The sequence below is a fragment of the Nematocida parisii genome (assembly GCF_000250985.1).
Source record: "Nematocida parisii ERTm1 unplaced genomic scaffold supercont1.6, whole genome shotgun sequence".
In the NCBI taxonomy this organism is placed as follows: Eukaryota; Fungi; Microsporidia; genus Nematocida; species Nematocida parisii.
This window is the reverse complement of record NW_013524651.1, coordinates 196567-224003: the sequence shown is the minus strand read 5'-3', so window position 1 is coordinate 224003 and position 27437 is coordinate 196567. Positions and strand designations below refer to the sequence as shown.

Sequence of the window (27437 nt, the reverse complement as noted above, 5' to 3'; positions counted from 1 at the left end):
TACAAATGACCAGGTACAAGCAGATACAAATGACCAGGTACAAGCAGGTATAAATACAAGTGGACAGGTAGATACAGTGGTACAGATAGACGTAAAGACACCTGACCAGGTACAAGTAGAGGTAGCAGCAGGCATACCCGACCAAGCTGATACAAATGACCAGGTACAGGTAGCCACTGGTACACCTGACCAGGTACAAGTAGCCACTGGTACACCTGACCAGGTACAAGTAGCCACTGAGCCATCTGACCAGGTACAGTCGTGTACCTCTTCTTATATTTCTGTACCCGTTGATGGTGGTGACTTAGAGTATACTCATCCAAGCATAGTTTATGAAGTTGACTGGTCAGCTGAAGCACAGAAGGACTCAGTCCCATTAATATCTGGCACATCCACAGGTGTATCTGCGTATCTACAGGAGTGTGAACAGGCCCACTGTAATAAGGCATCCAGTGGTACTGGTGACTTATTCCATAGTGTAAGTAACACATCTGCAGCAGACCCACTCATTACAGATTTAGAACTAAGCCCACTCTTCTTAAAGCAGAAGACAAAGCATGACTTACTCATATAATAAATCACATACAGTTTAATTAATTATTACCATATACAGTATATTTTAATTATCCGTTATAAAATATTTTTATTTTTATTTTTATGTGACATATTTCCATATCTAGTATATATTTTATGTTTTTAATTATATTTTACCATATACAGTATTGTATTTCCATATTTGGTAATTTTAATTAATTATCTCATCATACATATTCTCAGGTATTCTCGTTATAATATTAATTATAGGCTGCTTTACACTTATAATACTATCGTATACATACTGTCCATACACCTCTGAATATTTATGACTGACTGAATAGTACGATCCATACGCTTCAACCCCACTCCGTATATCCCTGTACTTATCCTTCATCCTAGTGCAAATATTATACTTATGCGAATAAATTAACGACTTAATCACATCCTCATACACAGCCATACTTAACCGTATATCACACACAGTAATATTACTTATTACACATAGTTGATTAATTACTCTATCTACACCATTAATATTTACACACTGTGTACTATCTCCTCTTAATTTCTCATATAATAATATTAGTAGTATATGATCACTACTTCTTACACATGCATCAGTATATTCTGCAAGTACTTCACTTATTCTTACACTATGCGTATTAATTAATTCCATCATTGATACAATTATTACACCATAATATCCACAATTTCTTCTTACACATTCTATTATAAATATTGAATGCCTCACTGATAATGGCAGTTCACTTATCCTTATACCTAACTCAGTTATTCTATACCCATTACTAACCCTGTTTTTTTTATTTCACAGTCCTGTAATAACCCGTACTCCCCCACACCCACCCCGTCTTTTTTTTTATACTCCTCCACCACTTTATACTTCTCCAACACCTTCATCATACCCCTCACTTTTTCATGATCTACCGTTATATTTAGTCTAATACACATCAGGCTGAAGTACTCCACGTCCTCATAGGCCACCCGGCTTATGCTGTCATGCAGTGTCTTATAAGCAGTGCGTGTATACATCCTGTACACATGCCCAGTGCACGTCCTGCCCGTCCTGCCTGCCCTTTGAATTGCCTGTGCCTTCTGGGTGGGCACCACTTTAATCGTGTTTATATCTGTGGTGCACTTAATTTTATACATACCGCAGTCTATAACGTATTTTATATCTGGGATGGTTATGGAGGTGTCTGCAATATTAGTGGTCAGGATACATTTAGGGTTACCATAATTTATTACATATAGTTGATTAAGTAATGGAATCTGTGCGTGGAGTGTAAATAATTTTAAGTTTATGTGCAGTACTTTTAACACATTGTGTACTATGTTTAAGTCATTTTTGCCTGTCAGGAAGACCAAAATATTTTTCTGTTTTTTTGCGAGGTGCATTACTTTCTGCACAATGTCGCGTATGTAATCGTCGGATGGCTTTTTCAGGAAGTGAATTTTAACAGGATATTTTACACAATGTACATTAATTATTGGGCATATTCCTATCTCTTGTATTAAGGATTTGTCCAGTGTGGCTGTCATAATGACCAGTTTTAAATCTATCCGGTCCCTGGCGAGGGTGAGCAAATATTTCAGGAGGAGGGTTGATTCGAGTGTCCTTTCATGGACTTCATCAAGAATTATGGATGAATACCTTATAAGTCTTGGATTATTTAGAATTTCTCTGAGAAGAATTCCCTCGGTCATGTATTTAATACTTTTGCCACATTGTGTATTAAATCTTATAGCGTATCCAATTTCTTGTTTTGAGAGTTCTTGCTGCATTCTCTCTGCGATTGTCACGGCCGGGGTCCTTCTGGGCTGTGTGCAGCCGATTAAATTGCCGTTTTGGGAGATTTCTTGGAGTATTTTTGGAACTTGTGTGGATTTGCCGGATCCGGTGCCTCCTGTGATGATTATGATGTTAGACTCCTTTAATGCCTGCAGGATTTCCTGTTTGTGGTTGTTTATTGCTGTGGGTTCTGGTTGTTTTGGTTGTATTTGTGCTGTGCTTGGGTGCATGACTTCCTGTACAATGGGTTGTAAGTACTTTCTGTATTTATTTTGTACTTTATCAATATTTATGCATGATTGATCTAAAAGTGTTCCGTAGAATACATTATTAACTGGACATTGTGTAATAAGTTCTTTCTCTTTTTCTTTATTAAGAATACTTTCTAATTGATTTATGTCCATATTTTACACAGTATGTAAAAAAAAGTATTATATAGACTATGTGTAATAAATAATGCACTAAGCGTAATATATAATAGAATATGCAGTATATAAGATACAGTGTGTAATAAATAATAGCAAGTGCAGTATTATATAATGTACTAAGCGTAATAAATAATAGTATATGCAGTATTATATAGACTATGTGTAATAAATAATATACTATGTGTAATAAATAATAGAATAATGCTGTACTATGTGTAATAAATAATAGTATATGCAGTATTATATAGACTATGTGTAATAAATAATAGTATATGCAGTATAATATGTACTATGTGTAATAAATAATAGTAAATGCAGTATATAGTGTGCTATGTGTAATATATTATATGCTGCTGAAGTTGTTTTCTTAGAAAAAGTCATTGGGATACTTTGATTTTTATTGAATCTGTATACGCATTTGTAGACCGTATAATCAATTTAATTTATGTTGACTTGTTGTGTCAACAATAATTTCTGATCTAATCTGTATTGTCGTGTTTATGTAAATATTACAATAACTCATGCCATGCTAAACTAATGCTATTCTTAGCATACAACAGCTGATAAATTAAACCAAGATAGAATTTGATTAACTAATTATTAATATAGCCCCTTGGTAACATGAAATATAAATACGTATTAAGAATTAAATAAGGAGCAAACTAATGAATAAGTATAAGGGAGTATATGTACATAATGTATATACTACAGTAAGAAATAGACTAAATATAACTATAATACTACTATTATATATACACAGTATATACACACAGATAACACTAAAACAAGCAGAATATATACAGAGACTGAAATTAGATAATAATTTAGTAATAAACTCACTGGGAAGTCTTTCTCCATTCTATCAATACACAATCGGGAAGAGTGAATATTTAAAAAAGAAGCTGCCTGAGGACTTTTATAATATAAAAAATAATAAAATTATAAGAGAAGTAGATACACACAGTGTACATGAAGGTATTCATAATAAGTATACATCCAGTATATATATACAATTAATAAGGAATATGTATCCATCAGAACATGGATATTTATCTATTGAATCGGACTCATTTGATTCATTGAGTTGTTTTCTGTCGGAGTATAAGAATACTAAAGGTATTATGTATGTCCTTGCTTCTTTATTCCTCCTTGCAGAAAGGGTTAATATTCCCATTGAAGTAGTGAAGGATTTAAAGGGTGTTAAGAATAATTCATGGATTATTCTAAAGAAAAAAGGAAAAGAGAATGAATTTCATGTTAATTTGAGTATGCTAGTATGGAATAAAGTAGATAGAATAAGTACTGTGTTAATATACCAGAAGAGAACTGAATATATAATTAACTTCTTTAAAAAACTTATTAAACTAAATAAGTCTTCAGAAGTACCAGAAGAATCCTTAAGTAGTAACTTATTAAACAATCCAAGATTTCTTATTCAGACGTACTTATTTGAGTATATAGACAGTATAGATATGTACCAGGAATTTGTAAAGTGTGTATATAATTTACTGATTGAACAACTGCCGAATAAAAATGATACTCCACTCACAGAGACAGAGAAGCATATAAAAACAGTCTTTGATGGTTTATTTATTGATGCAAATTTGAATGAGAGTATTAAAAATAGAGAATATATTGAATATTTGAAGTCAGCAGAGCATGAATTAAATAATGAAATTATACCAATACCATATATAAAGAAAGCTATTGGATTTCCAAATAATAAAGAATTGAATGAAGATCCTAAAAGTATAAAAATAACATATACTAACCAGATAAAATCTACTCTTCTAGATATATTCCTTCTGCTTACATTTAATGCTAAGACTATGTCATACGATATAAGGCATCTGCCTAGTCCATCAAAAGATTTAAGGAAGTTCTTTAGTAAGTATAATAATCCATTACAGCCCATGGATCATAATATGCATAATGACTGGAACAATATTCTAGAAAACATATCTAATCAAAGTGGTTCTTATCAAGTAAACGATGACCGCATTCTTGATTTTCAGATATTTAGTATATTATACGCTATAAGAACATTAGCAGGAAGTACATACCCACTGGATCATGCAATTAAGCTTAAAAAAGAAGATATGCTTAATAAAACTAATAATAATTCTGATAAGGATATAAAAACTCCTATACAAAATGGGTTTAAATTACTTTCAATAGAGAAGAATATAAAAATAGGATATAAAAATATTTATGAAAAAAAAGAAAAAGACTCCAAGAATATAAGAATAAGCACTAATTTTAATATTATTTATAAAAAAACGAATGCCAGTGACTCACCCACTATTAACATAGAGATTATTACTAGATCATTATATGATGTTAAGATTAAATATATGGTCTCTCATAGTAAGTTAAATAATACCGATAGTAAAGCTAAAATAATATTCCAGAATATACAAGAAAAGTATAAAACACCAAAAACCAATATAGAATATATAATGAAAGTATATGCAGATACTCATGTAGATAAATTATCTTATATATTTGATAAAAATCATAATTATACTAATACAAAATAGTCTACTTTAAATACTGGTCATAAATATCCAATTAAATTGTTGGTTTCTATCGTATGATGAACCATGCCTAGTGTGAGAGCCTCATGCCCACTCCTGCGAAGTCTTATAAAGCTGTGTAATTAGAAATTGAAGCTGTATAAGATGAGAATAATAAAAATTTTGAATGAGTCTTAATAATGTACATGGGTGTAACTAACTTAAACTATTACTTTATGATGATCTTAATAATCTAGATTATGTAGGCATAAATAATATTTTATTTTTAATAAATCATGCATAGCTAGTGTGAACTATTATCTATTTCTGGTTATTAAAGGTCTTATACAAAGTGAGAATATTCTTATAGGAGATAAATACAGATATATTCAATCTATATTTAATACTGATATTACACCATGCTCTGATTTTATTAAATTATTCTGTATTTGATTATGTACTTGTTAGTGCATGAAGTATATATTCTCTACTGAATCAAATACTTGTTAATTTTATAGTAGAATTATAAAATATGTCCATATTTAAGTATTTTTATTGTCCATTATGGAATTACTTTTATTAAACTAGTTTATTAATAAACTACAATATTAATTAAGTACGCTTTTGATATTTTTAATTGAAAGCAGTTTATTAGTATAAGAAATAAGAGTACTGAATGGTTAGTATGTATTATAAACTCATTTCGTATATTTAATAATTTATTCTTATACGATCTTATTATAGTATAAATTAATATTATTAACTGCTCGTGTATGATAATTTATATTATGTGTGTATGAATTTATAGTTACATTAGTCTTTATATACAAAATATTAGTATCTTCTGTGTTATATTTATTATACATTTACTATTCTATTATAATACAATTTTGTATTTAATTATAAAATGTGTACACATGAAATATAAATAATTATTTATGTGAAGGCATTTGGCTTCAAATATGTATAAATATGTACAAATAATGAATATTCAGTTAAACCGAGAAGTTTTGGTGGTTTATAATAAGTGAATGTGTGAATGTGGGTATTTAAGTTAGTTCTGGGTATTTTGGGTTAGTTTGAGTTACTATAAATGTAGTAAACTCTGGTATATGGATGTGAAAGAAAAGAATTTGTGTGGTAGTATGGGGTTTTATATATTCGGGTATTAGGATATTGTGGTATGAAGGTCAGATTTGGTTAATTTAGATTAGTATTTATTGTGTATTTGTATCTTCTATGGGAAGTTTAGGAACAAAGACTTTCGCGTTCTTTCTGGAGTACATATTCTGTGAAGTAGGGAAGGCTGGGGCTGTGTCTTGGATTGTTGTATCAATCGATGACTGTATCATTGGCTTACCATACCTTGCTTCTAAGCTAGTTCCCACTGGACCAAAATCAACCTTTCCATCTGGACCGCGCTTTGGGATTTTTCCTGTAAGCACAGGCATCGGTATAGGAGCAGAAACACTGTTAGATGCTGCCTCATCAGATGCCTTGGAGGCGCATATTTTAATGGGTTTAAGCGTCTTTGCATCAACAGTTATCCACTTGTTTAATTTCTTGTCGAGCACAAAGGTTGTGTCTTGTGACAGTTCAATTACTGGAATATTATTCTGTCCTGCTATTTTTTTGACTATTCCAGACAGTGCATTTACTCCGGGAATATATCCTAGCCAAGAGCTTTTCTCTGGAGTAGAATCAATTATTTGATACCTTGACTTATCAGAGTACAACTTCTTATAGTCAATGTCCTCTTCAGGCGTTTCTTCAACCTTTGGCGCTGGTTTGTATGGCATGATTGGAGATGGTTCTGCTGCCGCTGGCATAGAAGGTGCTGAATTTGTAGGAATACTACTAGGCTGTGCAGCAGATGGCATGGGCATAGAAGGTGCTGGTTTTGTAGTAGCACTGGCCTGTGTAGCAGCTGATATAGAAGGCATTGGCATCGAAGGTGCTGGCCTAGACATACCTTGAGGAATTACTGACATGGGCATAGAAGGTGATGCTTGTTTTCCAGAAGTGCTGCTAGGCTGTGCTGATGAAGAAAGGGGCATCGAAGGTGATGGCCTAGACATGCCTTGGGGAATTACTGGCATGGGCATGGAAGGTGCTGGCCTTGTAGGAATACTACTAGGCTGTGCCGTGGAGGGTATAGAAGGCATTGGAATGCCACTAGCCTTTGGTGAAAATGGCATCGAAGGCGCTGGCTTAGGTATGCCTTGAGGAATTACTGGCATGGCAGGATTATTAGGTTGCTGCGATGCACTTAGAGGTATAGAAGGCATTGGTATGCCTGGAATTGGCATTGTCTTCTGTGCTGTTTCAGAGCTTGAGGGCATAGAAGGCATGGGAATTGCCGTACTTCCAAGTGGCAGTGTGCTGGAATGGCTTGTAGAGGCATTCTGTGCTGGTGGCATCTGGCTTTCACTCGTAACACGCTGTGCTTCTGGTGCTGGCTTATTCAATGGGAAAGTTGGCCTGTTCATATGAGCAATCCTCTTTTTAACAAAAGTACTCTTTCCAACAGGAGAAGTCACACCCTGCCCAAGACCAATAGTAGGCTGTGCTGGGAATGGCGCACTCTGCACAGGCTGTGGCTTATGCACTTCAAATGAATTAGTCTGTGGTGTGCTTACTGTAGTGGGCTGTGCTGTGTTTGGCGTACTAACCATTCTTGTAATTCCCTTGTCCACTGCATTGATTATTCCCTGGAGTCCCCATGAGCTGCTTTCTATACAAAGGAACTCTTCTATCTCTTTTTTATCTGTGCGATTGAAAATATCTTTGTTCTCTTTGTATATCTCCTGGGTCCTCTTTTTATTAATCACCTTGACTCTTCTAAGAAGTTCTTTTACACGAACTCTTACTGCCTCTTCTTTCTCCTTTAACTTTCCAATGATTAGAAGCGTATTTATATCAAATATTTTATCTGTAAACCCGTCAATCAGTCCGGATATAATTACTGATATAACACCCGCATCCATTCTGTTGTTCTTAAAGAGGGCACTAATTAATTCTTCCAGTGCTTTATCATTCTTATACTTTATGCCCATTGAAAGAATGGTCAAGTAGTTATCCAGAACATCTGGCTGGCTGAAGAGTCTTGATGGAATATTACACTGTGTAGACAATAAGACTGAAATGTAATCGGTTACTGTTTCTGTTGTATGCTTGGCATACTTGTCCTGTACACACAGTAAGTATTCTGCATTCTGTGAGGATAAAAAGAATGCTTCTGCCCAATTGTTCTGAAGCATTGCACTATTTATATCCTGAGATACTTCTGGGATATATTCCTTTATTGGAATGGAGGGAATTCTTTTAGTGCTTCTTTTACTAAGAGTATCAATACTTTTTGATATAAGGTAGTTCAGTGGGTGGTCGGAGGAAGAATAATTCATAGGATATGTCTGAATAAGCGAATTAACCAATTCCTGAGTAGACTTCTGTTTGACATTGTCGGTTTTTATCTCACCGGATAGTTCTACTGTCTTAACAGGATTTGGCAATAACTTATGAGGATTAGTAACACTCGGTGTAGAAGAGAAAACAATAAATTTATCCCCGCAGAATGTCATTTGAATATGCGCAGTTGGGTGGGAGTGCATATCAGAGGCTTCTTTATCCCCGGGTATTTCTAACACATGGCCATGTTCTTCCACAGTGTTCAGTGAAACGGGTGTGTCCTCTACGCCAGGCAGTGCATGCGCATGTTGTAAATCATTATGTGCTGGTACTTGGCTTGGCTGGCTGTGCTGGAAAGGTGATGTAGGAATAAAAGCCTGTTTCTTTACAGAAGGGTTTGCATTATTATACGTATATTCCTGTGGAGAATAAACAATTGGATTTGCAGAACTATTCACAGCAGGTGCACTCTCTTCCACCGGCTGGTCGTATACATAAGCATTCTGTGGTATTTCAGGATAGTCCTCTGGAATTGGTTCGGCATTTGTGTAGTCAAGTTCTGTGCTTTGTTGATAATCAGGGGCATACTTAAATGTGTTAGGATCAATGGGCGGACAGTCTTTGAACAACTCATCAAGAGAAGACGACTCTTCGCTTCCAGTGGCAGGAGATTCCTCTTCTTTATTTTCTACAGGAATGCTCTCAGGATTATGTACGTATGCATCTTGTGCACACGAATTGTCTGTAGAAGACACATTACACCCTGAATTGGACTCGTCCATTCCGAAGATCTCCTGTTCATTGTTCTGATAGAATACATCTTCATTATTAGAGCTGCTCTCAGGCGACATCTGGAAGTACTCATCAAGTGTCCAGCTGCTATCCTGTGGCGCATTAAACACATCAGGAATAGGTTTAAACACAGAACCTTCAGCATTAGAAGTATTTGGCACTGGCACATCCTGTACATCCTGTTCAGGAATATACCATGGCGAGTTCTTCATGTGTTTTATTGGACTGTTCGTATTAGGAATGTACTCTGGCTGAGTATTTGGCACAACTGCTTCTTCGTGAGGCACAGTTTCAGGCATATAGTTGCCATTGTGCTCCTCTTCAGGCACTTCCTCTTCTAAAGGGTATTCTGTTTTTTCTGGTCTATGCATATACTCTTCTGCTTTCTGACTCTCATCAGGTGAATATTCAAACTCTTGTTCTGCTAATTCAGGCGTGAGCTCAAGTGTGCTGGTCTCTGAGCTACTTTGTGCACTCTGCTCTGTCACATTTTCGTATGAATTATCTGGTACTGCGCGCATTCCATCAAATTCTTGACTGTCCAGCTCTGGTGTCAGTTCAAGTGTACTGCTACTCACTAGTGTGTTCTGTAGACTTGGTGACTCAGTCTCTGCATTAAAAGTGTCTTCTGGTGACTCAGTCTCTGCATTAATGCCTTCTGGCGAATATTCTGCATTAAAAGTGTCTTCTGGTGTAAATTTAAATTCCTCCTCTGTTCTGTCTGTCTGCTGCGTATCCTCGCTTACACTCTGTGTTTTATTTATATTCTGGATATTCACAAAATCTTCCCTTTCCTTCTGGTTTCTCTCCTCTTCTTCCTTCTCCTCACGCTCTTTTTGCTCTTTTTGCTCCTTTTCCCTCTCTTTCTTCTCTTTTTCTTTCTTCTCCCTTTCCCTTTCTTCCTTTGTTGGCTTTGTTATGAAGAAATTATCGTGTGTGAGGTCCTCTGATAAGTCATTTTCAAAGGCATCCATGTCAAATATTTCTAATTCTTCGTCCTCTGTCTCATTCCTCTCTTGCTGCTCGGCTTCGTCATATGGCACTAAATTCTTTAGAATATCTTCAAAGTCATCTTGATTATGCTGGTTGTAGTTCATGTTTTATGTTTTGTAAATAAAATAAATATATTTGAAAAATGAAACATTGTATAGTGTAAGAAAAGGGAAGGAAATTTTCAGTTGCATAGATACAAAACATTTTATAAACAACCCAATGAATGCATTATGTTCTTGCTTATAATATTTTATAAAAGAGTGATTTTATGCCAAAAATATATTATTCTATAAGATATCAATTATTCAGGTGATATTATTTATATTAATTACTGTAAATCAGATAATTTGGTTGTTCTGATAATTCCCTCTTCTGAGGCTGTTATAATAAATTGCTGACCATCCTCGCTTGTATATGATCTAATATTGGTTATTCTTGAATTGTGCAATTTCTTTGTATTGCCATTTATAAAAATATATCCATTGTTATTTCCTAGCATAGTATATTTATAGCTATTTATCATTAGAACGTGTATTGCTGTGACAGGAACAGTCACTTTATCTGTTTTTATAAGATTCAAACCTTCATTTTGTATGCTGTACGTGTTTACTGTTTTATCTTTTGATGATGTTATAATTTCTGTGCCATGCATTTCTGCTGCAAGTATTTCTTTCTTATGGTCAATTCTTGAACTGAGGAATTCTACACCAAAGTCGTTCTCTCTAAAGGATTCTTCTGTGTCTTCTGGTGAAAAGTTGGCTTTTCCCTGCTTTACCCTGTAAATAGCTATTTTTCTGTCCTTCCCTAGTGTGGCAATAACATTATCCTGTGATAGAATCATTGTTATTGTTTTAGTGTGTGTGAATACCTTCTGAACAGTTTCTAAATTTGAGTTTAACACAAATAAATTTGAAAATGCCCGCTGCGATGATTTACACCCTAGCAGAACTAAATCCTTTGAATATTTTATGAATGTAGATATTTCAAATGGAAACCCGTAGATTTTATCTACTTCTAAGAAATGGTTAGTGGATAGTCCTAAATCTGTCTTAATATTTTCAAACACAGTCTGTATATCATCCTTCTCTGGAGTATGTGGGAGTGTGGTCAGTGATAGTTCTTGTTTTATAGCAGTGAATGGTAAATTATTCTTATTTTTGTCATTCTCATTATAAATATTCTTAATGTATTCCAGGAATGACTCTGTTTCTACTAGTAGCTCATTTAATGAATTTCTCTGTATGCTGCCCTCTGAGTTCATATCATATTCTCTTAAAATTTCATTATATTTAAGTAATAGTTTCTCCGCACTCTCGCAGTGCCTTTTTCTTATTTGGAATAGTTCTGTTGGTTTATATACTTTAATTATATTGTTGCTATTTGTGATTAAAGAAAAGTCTTCGCTAATTATTTTTCCATTCTCCATAATAGCCCAGTCTGTAATTACAGAATTGACAGGGAACCCGTCAATTACTGGTCTGAATATTTCTTCAATATTTCCATTCCTTGATATAAAAAACACTCTTACAGTTGGACCATTCGCCGTTACTAAATAATTATTCTTTATGGAGAGATGAGATATTCCAGACAAATTTCCAGAAATAATATTGCTGGGTGCATTACACAGTGGAAGTATTTTCTGTAATGTTTCGTGCATTGCAAGTATATTTCTATTAATATTTTTGTATACCTCAGAATACTCTGAATTGTCTAGTATATTATTGCTACTACTAATTCTTACAGGCAATCTCAATAAATTATTATTACTTGTATACTTAAACACTCCACCAGTGCTTAGCACTATGTATAATTGATTAATTACTTCATTTACTATTACATTCGTATCTGTTTCATTGGCTATTTCTTGACTTATTCTGTCTTTATCTAAAAATACCTTTAATATTTCATCATCATATGGTCCTACCATTCCTATGCATTCGGCAGTATTCATGCAATAATAAATATTTATGGTATTGCTCATAACTATAACATAAATGTTATAAGAAAACACAATTATATCACAGAGCACGTCCTGTACATGTATTATTTGAGTTAAAGACAACTTCTCATTGCTGTAGCTGTAAAAATACACTTTTCTGTTAGTTAGTCCTATAATTACATTGATATTCCCATTTGGCTGTGTATGCGTATACATAAATACAATGTTCTGTGAATACTTCAAAGTTATTGAATTAGTAAATAACGTATTACTATTTGAGAATGCCAATATCTCTCTATTCTCTGCGGGAATAACACTAAAGAACATTGAAATGTCATTCATTTCCTTAATTATCTCATAATTATCCGCGTGTTTTATATCTTGTGTATAGTCAATTTTGACTATTTTGTATAATAATGATACGTATACGTTATTATCCGTGTGTACTATATTGTATATAAACTCATTAATAAACTTTTTATAAATGATATTTCCGTTATCTTTCATTAAAATAATCTCTCCTGAAATTGTTCCTATTGAAATAATATCATTGTTAATGTACATAGAAGATATTTTACTCTCTGCAGTTGTGACGTATTCAACTGTCTCTTTGCTATTCTGAGTATTCTCTGATATATTTATGCTTATAATAGACCTATCCACAGCATAGTATATTTTATCCTTGTATAAAAATGACAATCTTTTACAGGTTCTTGGTAGACCTGATATAATACATCCTTTAGGTAGGCTTAGGTCAGTTATACCTGATATGTCCATGTTTTCTATATTTCCCTGACTAGTTTGGATTTTACTAATATTTTCTTCTATAAATTCAGAATTATCAGTAATTTCAGCACATATTGATTTCTGAGTGTGCTTTTGACTGTGAGACTCTTTCTGTTCTTTATTTTCTGCCTGGCTTGTTATTTTGATTTCTGCGTTCTCACTGCTCTTCTCATTACCAGTTGGTCTCATGCTTTTGCAAAATTTTATTTCTTGTATTTCTTTTACAGCTCTATTTTAATAACAGAAAATAACCCGATATAATCCGAATTTATTATTATTTGTACACGTATTAGTTAAGTAAATAAATTTAAATTTAAACCTGTACACTTATATTGAATTTATTTTACATTTTATACGTAGCAGTCAAAGACATTAACTTGTTACGGCCGCCCTAGGGGCACGAGGAACGGCTTAAAGAGAATAGGAAGAGAGAGTGTGGCGCTCGACGACCGACCGTTTGAGGTCCCTCCAACCTTATAGCAATAAACTGTTTTAACCAAAAAAAATGAATAAGGTAATAAAAAATATTTTAATTATTCCCTGTATGAAAAGCAGTATGATCATAAAGCTATTACTAATGATGTATGCTGTATATGCAAGAATTGAGCTAGTGGATATAAAGAAAATAGGAGAGACTGTGGTTATTCAAGAAGATAGATTATTAATACACCCAGACGGACCGCTTAGTCCACTTAGAGGATATATTATGCACAGGAGTGGGTACATGTTCAACAAAAGATTTTATTCATCCGAAATAGACACAGACTATAGCTTAACAAAAACAGATAAAGTTATACATGACAGTGTTCCAGTTTATGATTATACAAGACAGCCAATTAATGATCAGGTATATGATGATATTGAAGAGAACAAAGAATATTTGACTGAGTTCCACACACTGCTAATTGGAATGTTTCCCTCTCCAGATGGATCGCTTTCTATTGTATCAGAAAGAAACGATGCAATGTATCGATTCTTAATAAAAGATGAAGTACAAGCACAGAGCATGCACATTCTAGCAGCTCTTTTTCTCTTGTCTGAGAATGTCAATATTCCTATTAATACATGCATACAAGAAGAAAAAATACTTTTTCTGGAAAGCCCAGATGGAATAACTACATATATTAATCTGAAGGGGCCAAATCATTATTTAGTAAATCTTATTGAGTTTCTAAAGAAATATATAGATGATGATAATGCCAATCCAAATAGTATAGAGAGCACGCCCAATGAACCAACTGCATATGAGCAGTTCAAAACCGGAGAATTTTTGAACACAAAGCAGTTTCTTGTTCAATCGTATATATACGAGTTTATTGACACACCAGAAAAGTATATTAAGTTTGTAAAAGCAGTGTACACTCTCTTGAATGATCAAATAAAGAATGAAAATTTTACACCAGAGGATATAGCAAAGAGTAATAAACTGCTTGAAGAGTGCTTTATAGAAGAAAATGCAATTTCAGGCTTGATTAATCATGCAGCCCATATTTTTAATCTTAAAGATATAAAAGACAAATACAGAAAATTTCCATTTATTGATACATTAGAGCTACCAATATATACTCGAGTAAAGGCATATGATAGAACAAATGACAAAGAATTAAACGATGAAGATAAAAAATACTCCAACTATGTAGAAGTAAGTCTACTATGCTTGGCATGCTGTTTAATGTATGACCCGAATACAAGAAAGTACACTACAGAGCATCTGCCAGACAATGAAGAAACTAAGCCATTGAAAAAATTCTTTGAAAAATATCCAGTGCCAACAGAGAGTACTAGTTATGAAATGCAACAAGATTGGTACAGAGTAGTAGCAGACTTGAAGAATGACAAGATTTTTTATATAAAGGAAGGGAATAATGAATTGGAAACCGGTTTGTTAAACATGCTATATGTTATATCAGATATAACTGGAAACCAGAAAAGAGTACTTGAAGAAATTGAGTCTATAAAAAAAAGGCGCGATGATAGTAATCATTCATGTCTAGATTTTAATATAGAAAAAAATCTAATCACGATATTTACAGCGCTATCGACGAATAAAGACCTTGAAGTAGACTGTGGTGATTTTACAATAGAAGATAATAGACACAGTATGTCAGACTTATTTGGCAGCTTTGGTCTACTTTATAACTTTAAGAAGCTACAGACAGGAATGTCAGTAGATATAAGCAAAGACCACGTTAAATTATTTATAGAGGAAGATTTATTCTCTGATGAAGAAAAATCAGTTATTATAAGAGAATTTACTAAAGCGCAGAATATGTATAACAATCCAAATAAGTATACAGAATGTATGATTAAACATTACATTTATGTAGAGCTAGCCAAATTGCAGTGTGAGTATGCATATGTAGAGGAGCCTATTGAAAGTATACTTTTAAATAGTATTATTAAAGGCGGATATATAAGTACGCTTAATATATTCCTATACGGAAGAATTGAAATAGAATATTATAAAGTGAGTATTATTACAAACTTCTTGATGCTCTATGCAAATCCTATTATTAAATATGACAGTTCACTAATACGAATGACAAATAATATTATCGGAAGCATCCCACTTGATAATCTGTGTACAAGAGATTGGATCTTACGAGGATATATTTACAACTCAAAAGCTAAAGATTACTATAAAAAAATTGATGAAAGTGCATGGGATGGACTTTGTATAACAAATATTATACTTAAATCATTATATCTAGATTTGTTTTTATGTACAGTTACTGTAGAAGACGGGCTTACGCATAGTTTTGCTGGAATAATAAAAAAACTAAATAAGAATAGCTACCATTATTATAAAACTATAGAAGACAAGTGTATTATTGAATATATATTAGATTATTTAGACAATACATCCAAACCCAAATTTGATACATTCTGTACGATAATAAATATAGTAAACCAAACACTTACAAACTTCAATAAGCAACAATTAACAAATATACATTTGTCATGGTTTTTTGACATGTTTTCTATGATGACCGAAGAAGACACACCAGAAATTCAACAATATTTACTATATTTATTTAGTATTATAAATGATGATTATATTACGACAGCAAAAAAAAAAGATATTCGGTGGAGTATTCAAAGTTCTCCTAATGATATATTGGATTTCTTACAAAAAAATAGCAATATGATTTGTGGTACTAATTTAGAAATCAGCAATAAAATCAATAAAATTGAACAGCTGCTTAAGAATAGTACATTCCAGAATCAGCCCCGGTAAATATAATTATATTATATAATTATATTTTCATTGAGTTTAAAAATAAATTATTTTAAATTTAAGTAATAGAAAATTATTTACAATTCTTTTTGCTTCAGTAGGATATATCATGAATATACTAAGAATAATTATATAAGTAATTATAAGTATTACTGTAATAATCTTGAATAGTTTAGTACTCCAGAAATTTATACCTATTTGTTCATTAGGTTTTTGTTCATCACTACTTTCTGGGACTAATTCATTAGGAGGTATCTTATTGGGTTCTTCTATTTTTTCAACACGAATGTTCTCCATAGTATTAGCCAGTATGTTATTAAGTTCAAATATTATAGATTTTAAATAATTTTGAAATTCATCTCCTCTGTAATATTCAGTATTAAATGTATTATGCTTCTTTATAAAATCAAATAAGGCAGTTTCTTCACACATAAACATTTTCCCTGTGTTTTCTGCACTTTGTAATTGGTTTAAGTGTTCTTTAATTATATTTATATATGAATCAGTTTCTGTCTCATTTGTATCCGGATTTATGCACATATTAAACACTTCATTATACAAATTATAGACGGGATTATGTTTAAAATTAATGGACTTAATATAAAACAGTCTATACAATGAATTATTTAAAATCACATAACTGCTAAAACCATCCTGTGTATAGGTTCTTGTAAGTAACTGTAATGATTTAATATCATCTTTACTTATCTGTAATTTACTTGCATTTGATTGTTCTATTCCATTTTTATTTGTTATAATTAGATTATCACCATGGTTCATTAGTATATCTAATACTCGCACTATTCTAGAACACTTTTTTGATTTTGTCAACTTACAAAGTTTACTTATTGCTTTTTCTTGTGATACCTTACCATTTAATTTTGGTATTCCTGCTTTCTCACACAGTATATTAATAGAATAATTATAGAAATTACTTCTAATCTTATAAACATACATCATAATTATATAATTACTTCCCATTAAATTATAAAATTCCTTTCTTTGATAATTATTTTGTATTTCTTCTCCTACTCTCATGATTATATTTATAATTATATTAGTGCTTTTAATAGCATTTTTAATTTTATCTAGACCAGTAGATTTCAATAGGTTTAAATCAGTAGTTAATACTCCCACTTCAACCAATTTCATATATAATATATTATATGCTAGATTTACCATTGGTTCTGGTAATTCTGTAAATATTCTTCCTATTCCATTTATATCTGATATTATTTTAAATATGTCATCTTTATTCCTAACCAATTTATCATTGTTTATAAGTTCTTTCTCTATTTTATCCCATATAATTGGCTCATTAATATATCCTACCATAAAAATATTCAAAATTGAATTTTATTTTTATTAACCAATATAAATTATATTCACTTTATTGGATATTTACTATTCGTGAATAACGTATTATACACACTGACGTACTCAATAAATTCGTATGTGTGTGCAGTAATTAGTCTACTTCTTACCAGAGAAGTATTCATTACTATATAATTGTATGATAATTGGCAGAATAATCCAGCAGTGCAAATTATTATTAAACAAACTGAGATTAATGATAGAGTACATGTATACCATGAGATTATGCTCTGTGCAGAATTATTAACACTATCAGTTAAAAATCCTTTTATTTACACATTGTGTAATAAGTTTTATCGATTATTATTATTTCTAATATTATTTCTGGTTATTTCTTTTGGTTCACACACTATAAAGTCTTATTTTTTACATAATGTTCATTAAATAGTCTTTTTTTAATATGTACTTTTTATATTTGATTAATCATAATATATTACACATAGTATACTAAATTATAATATGTTATGATTATTTATTATACTATGTGTATTATATGTTATTTATTATGCATTATGTAATAATATTTGTGAATGTTCATGGTATAAGCTTATAATAATACTGTAATATTCTTTTGTTATGTGTGTGATGGTTTCAGTGTAACTATTGAACAGTTCTGGCACTGCACGTGGTGATGTACGTAATAATCTACTAATACATAAGACATAATTATATGAGACTGATAATACAGCTGTAAAGTACTTTATGATCATTGTATAATTAGTTTTAATATAATTATTAAATAATGCTGATTGTGTTATAAGTAAATTAATTATTACTAAAACAGTAAAAAGTAATGGGCGTATTTTCTTACTTTTACTACTAGCCATAAAAAATTTTATTGTACTATATTTATATTATATATTATACTATGTGTAATATATTATACTATGTGTGATAATCAATATAACCCGATATAACCCTAACTATAAATATAAAATATTTTATTATAATTTATATTTATGCACGCAGAAAGGAACAAAAAAAGAGAATTACTGAGCCGAGTAGTCCTTGGGGCAGTGACAGGGTCAGTGATTGGCCTAACAGTAGGAATTATATCCAAGGGAATCAACAGGAACAGTTCTATATCACAGAAAGTAACTGATACCATGATAATAGGAGGAACATACGCTATAATGGACAATTTAGTATCTAAGTACAACATAAACCAAGCTTATAGACCAATACTTTCTGGTCTAATAGCAGGAAGTCTTGGTTCAAGAGGGAGCACTTTTTCTATTATAACAACATCTGTAATAACAGCCACTGCAGCGTACACATTAGAAAACACGAATATTATTTATAACACAAATATTGAATAATAATATATAATACACATATAGTAATAAATAATAATACATAATATACTATAACTTATTACACAGTATATAATAAATAATACATAATATACTATAACTTATTACACAGTATATAAATAATAATACATAATATACTATAACTTATTACACAGTATATAAATAATAATACATAACATACTATAACTTATTACACAGTATATAAATAATAATACATAATATACTATAACTTATTACACAGTATATAAATAATAATACATAACATACTATAACTTCTTACACAGTATATAATAAATAATACATAACATACTATAACTTATTATACATTGTACTATAACTTCTTACACTATGTGTACTAATTACTATATAACTTATTACACATTGTGTACTAATTGCTATATAACTTACCATAACTTATTACACTATGTGTACTAATTACTATAACTTACTATAACTTATTACACAAATACTATTATTTATTACAACTTATTATAACTTATTACAACTTACTATAACTTATTACACTATGTGTACTATAACTTACTATAACTTATTACACTATGTGTACTAATTGTTATTTATTACACTATTACTATTATTTACTATAACTTCTTACAGTACGTGTACTATATATTATTTATTATATATTATGTATTATATTATAAGCATAAACATCTCTTACTATTATCTGTCTCTATGGTGAACTCCGGTATGTTCTGCTCTGGTTCTGTTGAATTCTTTATGGTCTCACTTATCTCCTCTACTAATTTACTTATCCCTTCTGTTGTAATTGAACATGTCTCAATATACCTGGCATTATACTTCTTCACCTTCTCCTGGATCTCCTCTTCACTCGGTGCATTATTCCTATTTTCCAATAAGTCCAGTTTATTACCTATAATTAAAATATTTAAGTTATTGGAATTATTTTTTAGTACGAAGTCAGTGATCCAGCCATCAATCCTGTTGAAAGTATCGATTCTAGTCAGGTCAAACATAATTACAGCCATGAAAGAGTCTCTTGTATAATTAGGTATAAGGGATCTGAACCTTTCTTGGCCTGCTGTGTCCCATAACTGTAGGTTTACTGTCTTACCAGCGATTTCTGTCTTCTGTGCAAAGAAATCCACTCCGATTGTAGGGTGGTAATCTTTTGTTTCTGTGCTGAATACGTATTTAGTGATTAAAGTGGTCTTACCCACTGCTGTATCACCCAGGAACACTATTTTATACTTTGGGAGGACTTCTCTCTTTGCTGTCTTCATACACAAAAGAAATTTACAATATAAATATAAACAGAATATAATACACAATACACAATAAATAATAAAATAAATTAACAAATGCATAATAAATAATACATAATACACATAGTATAATAAATAATATATAGTACACATAGTATAATAAATAATAAGTTATAGTATATGTGTAATAATTAGTATATATAGTGTAATAAGTTATAGTATATGTGTAATAAGTAATAATTAGTACATATAGTATAATAAGTAATATATGTGTAATAAGTTATAGTATATAGTGTAATAAGTTATATAGTAATTAGTACACATAGTGTAAGAAGTAATAATTAGTATATATAGTGTAATAAGTTATTATATTGTATACAGTGTGTAATAAGTTATAATAAATGTGTAATAAGTTATATTATTTATTACTCTATTACTATTATATATTATTTATTACTCTATGTCTATTATATTCTATTGGTCTATTAGTCTATTATATATTATACTATGTGTATTATATTATACTATTTATTATACTATGTGTATTATATATTATTTATTACTGTATTAGTAATAATTCTTGTTTTATTTTTTTTATGAATATTATACGTAGTATTCAGAGTATAGGAAGTACTTTAGTGTACGATAAAGAATTACTTAGTAATGATATATGTACAGTATATTCTGGTTATTATAATAATAAGGAGTGTACTATATTTAAGTATAAGTGTAATACAGATAAGATATACCCATTATTAAGATATATTGATACATTAGATATACTACCAAGACTTTATGAGTATAGTAGTAAATATATTGTAACAGAGAGAATATATCCATATAAAAATAGTACACATAGTGTAATAAATAATAATTATAACACAGTGTGTAATAATAATACATTAAATAGTACACATAGTGTAAATAATAATGATATATTTACTGAGTATATAAATAGTATTATAAGTACAATTAATAGTACGCTATTAAATAATAACAATATAATATTAGTATCAATGTATAATATAAAGGATGGTAATTTATATATGAATAATTATGATACAGTGTGTAATAATAATACAGAATATAATACGCATAGTGTAAAAAGTAATAATTATAGTACAGTGTGTAATAATAATACAGAATATAATACGCATAGTGTAAATAATATTAATAAGGGCTGGGAATATTTACTTAGTAATAAGTCTATTTCTTTATGGTCATTGTGTAATAATTGTAAATATAATGATAATTGTGTAATAAGTAATGAATTATTTATTAAACCTTCTGATATATTCTATGATATAAATTATAACACAAAGTTGATGATATTTCCAGTATTTACTGATCATTGTGTAATAAGTAATTCTATTAATATTATAACAGTAATTAATTATTTATTACACAACAGAATATATTACACATTGTATATTATATTATTATATAATAAAAACACATTACCTGAGTATTATTGTATGTCCGTTATAAAAAAACTACTAGATGAAATAGAAAGTGTAAGAGACAAAGACTTATACTACATAGTAGACAAAGTTATAGGTAATAATATAGAAAGAATTAATAACACAATGTGTAATATATTAGACAAAGAATATAAATTAGGAAATTTATCACATGATGAAATATTATTTATATTCAGTAAAATTTTTAAAAAAAATAACGAAGATTTTGATATCGAAAAAAACAAAAATATTAGCAAAGGAAGTTCTGGTATATTCAGTAAGTTTATTAAAACCATAAAAAATGGAAATTCTGTAAGTAAGAATAAAGAAAAAGGTCACCCATCAGGATATCTTAACAGTAAAAATATTAAAGACACTGATAAAGTATCTGGTGGTGTACATCAGGATAGTAATACTGTATTATTAGAGAGTGAGATGATTGTATGTCCTATGTGTATTAATGTGAGAAATAAAAATAGAAAAAATAAAAATATTCCTAATAAGGAAAAGCCGTTAAATACCGTTATTTCTAAAAAAGGAAATACTTCGCCAAATAAAAATTTAAATACAAAAAAATCAGGCAATAACCCGAGTAACCCGGATATTTCTGATATAATCAGTATAATATTCTTGTTGTCACCGAGTTCTCCTTCTATTCTAATAAGGAATAAGCCAGCATACGTCTTAATTAAGTACTTTACAGTGCATTTGTATAATTTATCGATTACAGATATAAATGAACTATTTTTAATTTTATCAAAATCACAAATAACACCTGAAATATTAGAATTATTTTTTTATGGATTACCCGTTTTGTCATCTCCAAATAAGGTAATTTTCATAAATATTTTAATAAGTAATATATCCTTAATAAGAATAGAATATATTTATAAGTACAGTAGCATATTAATAGAAATACAAAATATTTTCAAATTAATAATTCCGTTATTATTAAGTGAAAAGTATAAAATCGGTGTATATTTAGTATTTATACATATAAATAGGATAGATATAAGTGGTATTCAAGAGATATTAACGGTTTTAATTAAAAAAATAGACCAAGAAAGGATATCTGTTATAAAATACGTTATAAATTACTTAGATGAAAATTTTTGCAATAAAAAATGGAGTATTTTCAAAAGCACCATCAAGGATCAGAAAAAAATGAAAAAAGAAGAGAAAGAGCGTGCCTGGTTAGGGAGAAAGGAGAAAAGAAACAAAACTTGGACAGAATTTATAGAGAATGAGAAGAAAAGGTTCTCAGGCGAATGTACACCCACAGAAAATCATAAAGAAAAAGAAAAGGGATGGGAAAATAACGAATGGTAAATTAATTACTATATTAGGAAATAAAATAAAAATTTATATCATATACAATATAATACACAATGCATAATAAGTACATAATATAATACACAATGCATAATAAATAGTACACAGTGTATAATAAATAGTATACAATAGGTACTAATTATTACTTAATACACAATGCATAATAAATAGTACACAGTAATAAGTATACAATATAATACACAGTGTGCATTAATTATTACTTAGTATACAGTGTATAATATGTAATGAATAAATTATTTTAATTTAATGTACTCATGTATTACATTGTATAATATATTACACACTATGTATTAATTAATAAAACTTAATACATCATATATGATAAATATATTATTTATCACACATTGTATCATATATTTTAATTATTTATTATACAATCTGCAATAAATATTTTATGAACAAATTATACTTAATAATATATTTAAGCCTATTACTTATTGTACAATGTACAGATTATATTAAATATAACACATTGAGTAATAAACAATGTAAAGAATGTGGCTCAAAAATACCAAGATATATTACACAACCAGTAAAAAGTAATAATCAATCTAATAATTTATGCACAATGAGTACTAAGTATACAAATAATAAAATTAAAAGGAAAAGGAAAGAAATACAAGATAAAAATTTTAAAGAGGCGGAAGAGAGAAGAGACTACCAGAAACAACAGGATATAATAAGAAAGAGAATAAAGGAGTTAGATAGAGAAATGAAAGCATTAAATATTAAGCAAATGAAGATATCAAAAGAACTAGCAAAAGAGAGTTATAATAAGAAGAGGTATCCGTATAATATACCAAGACCAGGAGGTGTAATATATAATGGACGGATTAATCCATTAAATACAACAGAAAATAAACCAAAATATAATACATAATGTGTAAAAAATAAAAGTACAGTTTAATTATAAAACAATGTGTACAAAATAAAATTATGCATAAAAAATAAAAATAAAAATAAAAATAAAATATATAATAATTAGTCTGTATTACAACAGAATATAAATTATAATAGTACTTTAAAATTACTTAGTTGAATTTACTTATAATTCTTGATGTGTATTTGATTATTCTGTAAATATTTCCTGATTTCAGATATTTTTATGACATTTTCTGGATTTTTCAGGGCTTTTCTTGTTTTTATTTCCTTTTTAGGAATATTTAACTGAATTTCCTCTGAAAAAAGTAATTCCTTAATGCTTTCCTGAACATCTTCCATTTTTACAGTGTGCTTGTGACAAATATCGTACTGTACAGGCACTCTTTTATTAAAAACCGTTATATTTGTGTATATTTTGTATGTAAAACAAAATTTATTACAAATATAACAGGTTTTTACCATAAAAATATTTTTTAATACCGAAAAAGGAAGATATTTTTTTATATTTCCGTTATAATTAACTAAATATTCCGTTATAATATTGCATAACGATAATTCAGGTTTAATAACAGCAGTTATACTCTCAGGAGAAGAGAAATTAAAATCAACTAAATAAGGCAGTTCTAATATCCTGGGTGATGCATACTTTATATTACTCCTTAGTATAGTAATACTCTGTAATGATTTAATTTCCGTTATGACAGTTGGAAATTCTTCAAATAAATTACCTGAAACATCAATTACTTTTAAATTTAAAAATTTTACAGATTCAGGTAATTCCGTTATTTGATTATCTGCTAAATTTAATTCCTGTAAGAGTTTTAACTCTTTTATTTCTGATGGAACAGAAGTTATCCTGTTTTTACATAAATAAAGGATACTTAAATCCTTTAATTCTTTTATTTCAGGTGGAATTTCCGTTATTTTATTGCAACAAATTTGTAAAATTTTGATTTTTCTTAAATATTTTATATTTCTGTTGATATTTATGATATTGCTCTTACATAAATACAGGTATAAAATATTTTTGTTTGTTTTGACTTCTTCTTTTTTTTTATTAACAATTTTTATTCCTATGCTTACTTCTGGCACACTAACAACAACTCCCATCCTAAAGTATTCAGAAATTTAAAGTATATGTATAAAAAATAAAGTACTTGTTGTTCATTGTGTAATATAATTGGATAAAATATGTGTAATATAATTGGTTAGTATATGCATATTATTTACTGCACTATATATACTATATAATAAATATACTGCACTATACATACTATATAATAAGCATATTAAGCTATATAACTTATTACACATAGTGTATAAAATAATATGCCATGGTATAACTTATTACACATATACTATCATTTATTACATATTGTATACTATTTATTATTTATTCTACTATTATTTATTACACATTGTATACTACTTATTACATATTGTATGCTATTTATTATTTATTCTACTATTATTTATAAATTCTATTATATTATTTTTTTTATGGATGTGGATATGCTTACACTTGGTACTATTCTGCCACAAGATATGACTAATTCTATACTAAATGAGATTAAATCCATCTGTAACTTTAAATATAATGGATTCTATGGGCCACAGCCAGTCTCTTTAACTAAAGAATCATTAAATTTAATTAAATCAATGGATTATTATGTATGTGAGAAGAGTGATGGACTAAGAGCACTACTATACTATAAATATATTACTAGTGCAGTAGAAATATACTTTATAACCAGAAATAATGAAATATTTATAAGTAATTGTGTTATAAACAATGATATACAAGTAAAAGGGAGATATTTAATGGATGGAGAAGTAATCCAAGACAAATCGGGTAATTTCCAGTATATTATATTTGATATGGCAATATTTAACAGTAAAAGTATCTGTAAGCATAATTTAAATGAAAGATTAACCATGGCAATGAAATTTTTACAAATAAGTGAAGAGAGAAGAAGGGAGAGAGAAAATCAGAAAAGACAAAAAATAGAAAAAAATGATAAAAAAATAGATGAGTTCAGGGAGAAAGAAGATCACCAAGATAAAATAAGTAAAAATAATAACCCGGTTGAACTAACTGTATTATTAAAGAGAATGCATAAGAGCTATGGTATAAGTGAAATATTCTCAGAAATAATACCAAAATTATCCCATGAGAATGACGGACTAATATTTACATGTGTAAATTATCCTTATATTCCAGGTACTTGCCAATATTTCCTAAAATGGAAACCACCACATTTAAATTCAGTTGATTTCCGTATAAGGAAACTTTCAGATATTTTTTATAAGTTATTTGTACTACATAACGGTAATGAAATATTTTATGATATATTCTGTTATAACGTAAATAATCATTATAAGATAAGTAATGATCAGGAAATAGATGGATTAATAGGAGAATTCTGTTATAACCCTAAAGAATATGCATTAGACACAGAATATACGCAAATAAAAGGGAATTGGTCCTTATTGCGTATACGTACTGATAAATTATTACCAAATGCGTATAAAACTGTACTAAATATAGTAAATACTGTATATGAGAATATAACATATAAAGAATTGGCCAGGAATACACTAGAAATAAGGAATAATTGGAAAGAGAGAGAGAGAAATAAATACACAATGTGTGATAAATAAATTTAAATATAAAAATTTTAATAAATAAAAAATAAAAATGGAAGGCAATGCAAATATAACTAGACTAATTATAGATAACTGTATTATATTAGATGAGAATAATTTAAATACACCAAATAGACCAAATACAACAGAAGATGGTATAGATAGACCAAATACAACAGAATACAGCGTATACACACTAAATACAACAGAAAATAGACCAAATATATCAAATACAACAGAAAATAGACCAAATACAACAGAAAATAGTATAAATAGACCAAATACAACAGAAGATAGACCAAATATATCAAATACAACAGAAAATGATATAAATATACCAGAAGATAGACCAAATATATCAAATACAACAGAATACAGTGCATACACACTAAATACAACAGAAAATGGTATAAATATACCAGAAGATAGACCAGACGATAGTATAAATACAACAGAAGATAGCACAGATCCGAAATTATTATGTTTGAAAGTGTTTATGATGATTGTGTGTATTATTGTATCTCTATTAATACTGTATATACCAGTAATATACAATTTATTAAGAAATTAAAATATATTACACATTGTATACAAAATTATATTACAATATTTTTATATTTAAAATATTTATGAATTATTTATACTTTCTGTTGTAATATAGACTAATTTTCTGTTGTAATTAGTCTATGCTATATACTTATACATAAAATACAAA

The 27437-nt window shown here is 29.5% G+C and overlaps 16 protein-coding genes across 16 annotated transcripts; 8 read left to right on the top strand and 8 right to left on the bottom strand.

Annotated features, from left to right (window-relative positions):
- Nucleotide 1: 1 nt before the first annotated feature.
- NEPG_02300 (uncharacterized protein) lies at nt 2–583 on the top strand (the record flags this gene model as incomplete). Its single annotated transcript, XM_013204673.1, has 1 exon — nt 2–583. A coding segment is annotated over one exon (573 nt), but the record flags the coding sequence as incomplete, so codon positions are not given.
- A 162-nt stretch (nt 584–745) lies between these two features.
- Nucleotides 746–1216, bottom strand: NEPG_02299 (uncharacterized protein; the record flags this gene model as incomplete). The annotated part of the gene is made up of 1 exon (XM_013204672.1): nt 746–1216. One exon carries the CDS (start codon nt 1214–1216, stop codon nt 746–748), a length of 471 nt encoding a protein of 156 aa, XP_013060126.1.
- A 110-nt stretch (nt 1217–1326) lies between these two features.
- On the bottom strand, nt 1327–2751 carry NEPG_02298 (uncharacterized protein; the record flags this gene model as incomplete). Its single annotated transcript, XM_013204671.1, has 1 exon — nt 1327–2751. The coding sequence occupies one exon, from the start codon at nt 2749–2751 to the stop codon at nt 1327–1329; it is 1425 nt and encodes a 474-aa protein (XP_013060125.1).
- Nucleotides 2752–3440: 689 nt separating this feature from the next.
- Nucleotides 3441–5315, top strand: NEPG_02297 (uncharacterized protein; the record flags this gene model as incomplete). Its single annotated transcript, XM_013204670.1, has 1 exon — nt 3441–5315. One exon carries the CDS (start codon nt 3441–3443, stop codon nt 5313–5315), a length of 1875 nt encoding a protein of 624 aa, XP_013060124.1.
- Nucleotides 5316–6508: 1193 nt separating this feature from the next.
- NEPG_02296 (uncharacterized protein) lies at nt 6509–10588 on the bottom strand (the record flags this gene model as incomplete). The annotated part of the gene is made up of 1 exon (XM_013204669.1): nt 6509–10588. One exon carries the CDS (start codon nt 10586–10588, stop codon nt 6509–6511), a length of 4080 nt encoding a protein of 1359 aa, XP_013060123.1.
- Nucleotides 10589–10793: 205 nt separating this feature from the next.
- On the bottom strand, nt 10794–13398 carry NEPG_02295 (uncharacterized protein; the record flags this gene model as incomplete). Its single annotated transcript, XM_013204668.1, has 1 exon — nt 10794–13398. One exon carries the CDS (start codon nt 13396–13398, stop codon nt 10813–10815), a length of 2586 nt encoding a protein of 861 aa, XP_013060122.1. The 3' UTR covers nt 10794–10812.
- A 367-nt stretch (nt 13399–13765) lies between these two features.
- NEPG_02294 (uncharacterized protein) lies at nt 13766–16447 on the top strand (the record flags this gene model as incomplete). The annotated part of the gene is made up of 1 exon (XM_013204667.1): nt 13766–16447. One exon carries the CDS (start codon nt 13766–13768, stop codon nt 16445–16447), a length of 2682 nt encoding a protein of 893 aa, XP_013060121.1.
- Nucleotides 16448–16483: 36 nt separating this feature from the next.
- Nucleotides 16484–17782, bottom strand: NEPG_02293 (uncharacterized protein; the record flags this gene model as incomplete). The annotated part of the gene is made up of 1 exon (XM_013204666.1): nt 16484–17782. One exon carries the CDS (start codon nt 17780–17782, stop codon nt 16484–16486), a length of 1299 nt encoding a protein of 432 aa, XP_013060120.1.
- A 534-nt stretch (nt 17783–18316) lies between these two features.
- Nucleotides 18317–18648, bottom strand: NEPG_02292 (uncharacterized protein; the record flags this gene model as incomplete). Its single annotated transcript, XM_013204665.1, has 1 exon — nt 18317–18648. One exon carries the CDS (start codon nt 18646–18648, stop codon nt 18325–18327), a length of 324 nt encoding a protein of 107 aa, XP_013060119.1. The 3' UTR covers nt 18317–18324.
- Nucleotides 18649–18780: 132 nt separating this feature from the next.
- Nucleotides 18781–19145, top strand: NEPG_02291 (uncharacterized protein; the record flags this gene model as incomplete). Its single annotated transcript, XM_013204664.1, has 1 exon — nt 18781–19145. The coding sequence occupies one exon, from the start codon at nt 18781–18783 to the stop codon at nt 19138–19140; it is 360 nt and encodes a 119-aa protein (XP_013060118.1). The 3' UTR covers nt 19141–19145.
- Nucleotides 19146–19793: 648 nt separating this feature from the next.
- Nucleotides 19794–20534, bottom strand: NEPG_02290 (uncharacterized protein; the record flags this gene model as incomplete). Its single annotated transcript, XM_013204663.1, has 1 exon — nt 19794–20534. One exon carries the CDS (start codon nt 20532–20534, stop codon nt 19794–19796), a length of 741 nt encoding a protein of 246 aa, XP_013060117.1.
- A 443-nt stretch (nt 20535–20977) lies between these two features.
- Nucleotides 20978–23247, top strand: NEPG_02289 (uncharacterized protein; the record flags this gene model as incomplete). Its single annotated transcript, XM_013204662.1, has 1 exon — nt 20978–23247. One exon carries the CDS (start codon nt 20978–20980, stop codon nt 23168–23170), a length of 2193 nt encoding a protein of 730 aa, XP_013060116.1. The 3' UTR covers nt 23171–23247.
- A 341-nt stretch (nt 23248–23588) lies between these two features.
- Nucleotides 23589–24074, top strand: NEPG_02288 (uncharacterized protein; the record flags this gene model as incomplete). The annotated part of the gene is made up of 1 exon (XM_013204661.1): nt 23589–24074. One exon carries the CDS (start codon nt 23589–23591, stop codon nt 24072–24074), a length of 486 nt encoding a protein of 161 aa, XP_013060115.1.
- A 161-nt stretch (nt 24075–24235) lies between these two features.
- Nucleotides 24236–25186, bottom strand: NEPG_02287 (uncharacterized protein; the record flags this gene model as incomplete). The annotated part of the gene is made up of 1 exon (XM_013204660.1): nt 24236–25186. One exon carries the CDS (start codon nt 25184–25186, stop codon nt 24236–24238), a length of 951 nt encoding a protein of 316 aa, XP_013060114.1.
- Nucleotides 25187–25588: 402 nt separating this feature from the next.
- On the top strand, nt 25589–26737 carry NEPG_02286 (uncharacterized protein; the record flags this gene model as incomplete). Its single annotated transcript, XM_013204659.1, has 1 exon — nt 25589–26737. The coding sequence occupies one exon, from the start codon at nt 25589–25591 to the stop codon at nt 26735–26737; it is 1149 nt and encodes a 382-aa protein (XP_013060113.1).
- Nucleotides 26738–26774: 37 nt separating this feature from the next.
- On the top strand, nt 26775–27293 carry NEPG_02285 (uncharacterized protein; the record flags this gene model as incomplete). Its single annotated transcript, XM_013204658.1, has 1 exon — nt 26775–27293. The coding sequence occupies one exon, from the start codon at nt 26775–26777 to the stop codon at nt 27291–27293; it is 519 nt and encodes a 172-aa protein (XP_013060112.1).
- Between the last annotated feature and the right edge of the window lie 144 nt (nt 27294–27437).